Raw genomic sequence first — 5,875 nt, 5'->3', positions numbered from 1 at the left:
AACTAATATCATGGCTAGATAGCTCTTGGTTGGTCCTTTTGGTGAGGGGAATAATCTTATTCATTCATATTCACCAAGTATCGTAGGAGGACTTATTTCCTCTCACCCAAGCGCAGAACAGTGCTATCAGCTGATTGTCAGCTATATAGTCTGTGCAGTGTGTTTGTTGCAACGTTTACCTGTGAGTGTTCTTGGTTGGAGCAGGGGTAAAGTACCTGCCACCGCTGAGTCTGGGGGTTCAAATCCACTGCGGTGCATCCGGCTTGCCGAGCGCCTTCAGAGGAGGGAAGCCTGGCAGGGAAGATGATATTTGTCACACCACGTACTCCCATGGACTGGGGTGGCACCTGTCAGCGGGGAATGTCGAACGGAAGGAGTAGGACGGAGGCGTTATGTCCTCCCGGCGGGGGCTCCTCATTGGCCGGTGAGCCAGGCTACAGCAACAGTGGCAAGTAGGAGGGATTAATTGGCATAATGAATACAGGGGGGAAAAGGGGGGAAATTATTGGCTACTCTAAATTTGTAAAAGAAAATAACAACTTTAACATAATTACTTGAAGATACTTTATTCGTTAACGTTCATTTACAAAAAACATTCACCATTGCAATGAAAAACACAGCATTCAATCCAGTGTCTCATAATTCATAGTTTACAGTGAACTGGATGGTTTTGTTTTCAGTGAGTGGAAAAAACGTTATCAAGAGTGATTACGGATCAGAGGAATTTGAATTTGCTAACAAGACAACCAACTGTCTCACAATGTACTGACCCTAAAATGGCTGAGTGGAACAGAATCTAAATACATACTGTAGTTCGGCCACTAATAGTTTACAATGGCAGCCATGTTAACACCATATGCTGTGACTGTACACCAGGTGACTGTTGGTGAATGTTCATGTTGGACATCACACATGACTGATGTTAAGGACATCATTGCTCAACTAGGGATCTCCCAGTACAAATGTTATTGGCCAGTACCATTGCTTAATTTCAGTTTCACCTGTGTCACAACTAAACATTTTAAAGGACAATTAATTCACCCAAGTGCCAAGCAAGGAACAATGTCAAAAAAATATTTTCTGTAACATTATGTCAAGTGCATTCCATCCTGACTTTGCAGAGTTTTTCAAATCAAACTGATGAGAGTTGGACAGAAAAAAAAAGTTAAATGTTGTGTACAAGAATCGGTAAAATGGGTGCACCATACAAAAGTATTGACCAAAATGTGACATTTATTAGCAGACAGCAGACAGATATTTAGCGGCAATACATCAGTGCAGCCCTAAGCTCAAACCTTGTTAGATTTAGGGACTGGAGCACGCACAAGGCGACTTACAGTACAGATCTATCTCCGCAGCTTCAAAACACCATCTGGCAATCATGTCACAGTGAAAGAAACGGTGGTATCATAGCACATAACGGCTGTGACATCACAGTAGTACCTGATTTATGCTTGGTTGCGTGCCGTGTCGACAATCTAACGCTTTGAGAGCTTGTAGATCGGCTAATTCCGGTGTGCAACAAGTATAAAACAAGCTTAAGTGGTGTGACATCACTATTCACTAAGGCGACATCACAGTAAGCGGTGGCGCTGTCACAGTGGACACTGACATCACAGGACACGGTCACAGTGGGGGAAAGTTTGCGTGGACGGATGTGGCTTTCAGCTCAGCATTCAACTTCAAAGGTTCAGCTTGTACTGTTAAACTGTTTGTTTGAAGCAACACAAGCCACTGTGTCTAAAGATCAGTGTTTTGTAGTTTTCAGTAATTAACGTATTGATACCAAGGATCTTCAAAACAAAAGCGGCATTCCACAATTTCTTATGTTTGTTTTTTTACAGAAACCCAAATGATTTCTGAACGATAATTTGTAGCAGACCGTAGTACATCACAGTGACAGAGGAACCCCATGCAAGTCGGACTGCAGTCAGTTTTGTATTTCCTGCAAACTGGGCCCCCAAAACGAGCATTTTTTAACACCCATGTATCCCACAGATTCCACAGGAATCTGTGGGATACATGGGTGCACAGTCTGCACACCTGAGAAAGGAGTTGAAGTGTTGAAAAGAAAAGTAACTTTGAAAGACAGCTTTGTCTCACTGTGCAAGTTCTTGCTTCCTTTGAGTCAAAAAAGGGATTAAAACTGCTATAGTTGATACAGTATATTTACAGGTTGGTTAGTGAATCAGGTAATGTGCTCTATGCCTCTCAGCGCAAAGCACATTTAATTACTGCACAGGACTGGGGTCGCTATTCATCACGCACGCACACACACACACACGTTGGTGAGCATAATGGAAAAAACACTGAAATGTGAATTAAACGCATAAAGAGGGATAGACACAGAACCGCTGCACCACCTATCATAGGTAATGAATTACAGATGGCTTCCAAGAGCACAGTGGCACTACCTTAATACTGATTGGCAAAAAGGTGATTTACTGACTTGGCTGACTGACTGGGTGCCAAAGACCGCCTGCCTGGACAGATGATTGACTCACTGACTGGTTTTCAAACTAGCAAGGTGAGTGATTACACAATTGACTGGCTAATAGGCCAATTGGCTGGCAAGGCTGGCTGGTTTACTGACTCAAAGCTCTCGGAATGACTAGTCAATGACTGACTCTTTGGCTGACTGACTAAAGGATTGACGACGGACTTGAATCCGTCTGGCTAACTGGCTAACTAGCTAGCTAGCATATTGACTGATGGACTAAAGGGATGACTGACTGACTGACATACTTCCAGCTAGTTGAGAAGCTGTACCCTCATAAGAGGCTGACTGTCGGCTGTCTAGTAGAGGACCTAGAACTAAAACAAACTACAGTTGCAATACTTCATAACCCCCAACTACAGTAGAACCTAGTTTATCGCCACCACATGACAGCGAGGTCGGTCCGCAACAAAACTTGTAAAAATCTATATACTGTGCACTGCACTTGATCCCACATTCTTGAATGGCTCCCTGGGGTGTAGTCTATACTTGCATTCACTGCATTCAGGGCCATGTACCCAGGAGATCTCAGCACACAATCGATAGGGCACATTTTCTTATCACCCAAATTTTGATAATAAATATTTATTCCCCCGTTGGAACATCTAATGTTTGTATAAACAAGATTTACTGTGTTCTAATACTTTTCAGAAACACTGTTCAGGTGCAGGGACGCAGGAGGGGGGGGGGGTGTTTGAACATACTCAGTTATCAGGGACATCCCCCCACTTTTGGGATGAAGAAAAAAGAAAAAGAAAAAAAACTCAAACATTTCCATCTTTTGTACCTAATTAACCGAATTAATCGAAATAAAGTAACAAAAACCATGAAAAAAAGTAACAAACCCGCGCAGGTTCTAAATGCCCTCTGCGTTCCTGTTCAGGTGACTTCTGGAGCGATGTTGCCTGGAGCTGGGGGGATTGTTTTGGTTTACAGAGTGAGAGTGTCGGGCTGTGGTCCCTTGGTCAGCGTGAGGAGGACAGGGTAGTGGATATTCTCATCGTATGTCTCCTTCCCCGCTTGCTGCATCTGAAACGCACATGGGATGAAAGTACATTGGAAAAGAATTGAAATGATGTGATGTTTAACATTTTCATTTTCACACCCGCATCCGCTGCAAGGAAATGTTAGGAATATTCCAGGAGCCCTGCCTTGATAGGGAATACCACGATGTATGTGGCCTATAATTTAATTGTTTAAAGCATTGGTTCTCAACCTGGGGGTCCCTGCATGATTTTGGAGGGGTCCCCAGATGACAAAAGATGCATCAAAAGTCAACAAACTATACTATAAAAACTGATCAAACATTGACCAAATTGTCAAATAATATAATAAAGAGGCAAACATTTTAAAATAGCCGATCTACAAGCTCACAACGCCTTACGTTGTGAGGCGTTGTGCTTGTAGATCAGCTATTTTCACAATATTTATCTGTGGGAACTGAGTCAAACCAAATGTAATGCTTCAACTCCTTCAATTCCAAGTGCTTGTCAGAGGGGGGGGTCCCCAGTTCAAAGATGATTATTTTGGGGGGTCCCCAGTTCAAATATGATTCTTTTGGGGGGTTGCGGGCTGAAAAGGATGAGAACCACTGGTTTAAAGCAACCTTGATTTGTGAAACTACCAGGGTATGATAAAAGTCAAAATATTATACATCATATTTGTCTGTTTCGGTTTCTGCTGAGAGAGAAACTAGAAGTAGCGATTCCATTGACTTCCATTGCACGACCAAAAATAAAATAGAATTGTAACTTGCCTGTTAACTTGTTTGAAGCTGGATACAATTTAACATCAAGCTAGCCAATCACAGCAGTAAGCTTGTAACTTTCAAAAGCTTTTACTGTATGTATGGCAAATGCTTTTTTTATATATATTATTTTCCAAATGTATCTGTTCCCTGGTAAAATACGATTTTACTACCGTAGTTCCACATGCTACTGTTCATGGTATTGTAATGTGTGTACACACTTTAATCACACATGGAGACACACACGCACGCACGCACGCGCACACACGCACACACACACACACACACACACACACACACACAGTAAATTCCTGTTATTACGGGTCCATTTGGGTGCATTTTTACACTCTCAGCGGTAAATTAACACTATTATGCACACTTGGCAGACTGGCCAATGTGCTGCTTTCTAATCAGCTCACTCAGCGTCTGGCCAAATGATCAGGGACTTAGAGAAAGGTGAGTTTAGTAGGCCTGCGCGCACGCGAGCGTGTGTGTGTGTGTGTGTGTGTGTGTGTGCGTGTGTGTGAGAGAGACTTGGGCAGACAAGCATGAGGTGAACAAAAGGTTTCCTTAATCCAGGTACAACAGCAAACTCACAGACTCTTACGACTGATTTATACATAGTTGTGCCCCCACCCTCGCTTTCTACGCGCTGCCCACTCCCATTTGAACTCAACATTTAAGGTCCCCACAACCTCCAATCATCACCTTTCCTCCTTCCTTCCCACTCTCTCTCAACTCTCCATCGCTCTCGTCTTCATGTGCGTTATCTCTCTCTGGATGGCCCTCCAGGCACCGGCCAGCAGTTGAACCTACGACCCCCCTCCGCCCGCCCCCCCCCGAGAGAGAAAGAGAGAGAGAGCTGCTTAGGGAGGTTGTTGGGGCAGCTGCCTGTCCCCTCTACGCTAAGCCTGCTGTTGGCTGGAGGGGGGTCCACACATTCACATTCAAATGCTACCAGGCAGAAGCCCACGAGGGAGGGACTGACTGACGGAGGGGTGGATGAAGAGAAGGAGGAGGGGGGGGGGGGGGGGGGGGCTGGGTGCATAACGTGGCGAAGGTCCATCGAGAGCTTGCGGAGGTGAAAAGTTTAACAAGCAAAGCTGTTCCTCCTGATCGCAGGCTGCCTAATCAGCTTCATGGGTGGCTGGCTAAATCGGCTCACACACACACACACACACACTCACACACACACACACGCGCGCACCCCCACACACACACACACACACACACACTTTTAATCGCACCGCTGCAAAGATGTAAGTCATTTATTCCATCGCCACTTTTGCCATGGCTTCTCTCCCTCAATCTATCTCAATTTCTCTCTCCATTTCTCCATCATTTGTGCCTGCCCTCCTAGCACAGGCCGAGGAGACAGAGAAGGTGGTGGGGGGGGGTGGGGGGGGGGGGTGCTCGGGGTGGAGGGATGAACCGGATGTCTGGGGTCTCTCTCGGCAGGATTAGGAAACAGAGAACGGAGGCATCGGGTGGATGGAGAGATGAGTAGAGGAAGGGATAGAACGGACAAGCTTGAATAAACCGAGAAGTGGGTCGTGATGGAGGGAACGGAGAGATAGAGCGGTGGGGAAGGGAGGGGAGACGGGTGGAAAAAAGATACGCCAGAAGAACGG

The 5,875-nt window shown here is 45.2% G+C and overlaps 1 protein-coding gene across 1 annotated transcript in view; it reads right to left on the bottom strand.

The window, feature by feature from the left end:
• Positions 1 to 569: 569 nt before the first annotated feature.
• Positions 570 to 5,875, bottom strand: part of camkmt (calmodulin-lysine N-methyltransferase) — a 140,906-nt gene continuing 135,600 nt past the window's right edge. The window contains exon 11 of the mRNA XM_080450421.1: positions 570 to 3,526. Coding sequence (XP_080306547.1) covers positions 3,428 to 3,526 — 99 coding nt within the window. The 3' untranslated portion in view covers positions 570 to 3,427. The remainder of the gene's footprint in view (positions 3,527 to 5,875) is intronic.

Source organism: Gymnoscopelus braueri (assembly GCF_963280865.1).
Source record: "Gymnoscopelus braueri genome assembly, chromosome: 14".
In the NCBI taxonomy this organism is placed as follows: Eukaryota; Metazoa; Chordata; class Actinopteri; order Myctophiformes; family Myctophidae; genus Gymnoscopelus; species Gymnoscopelus braueri.
The sequence above is the reverse complement of the archived record's forward strand: the minus strand, read 5'-3'. Positions and strand labels throughout refer to the sequence as shown.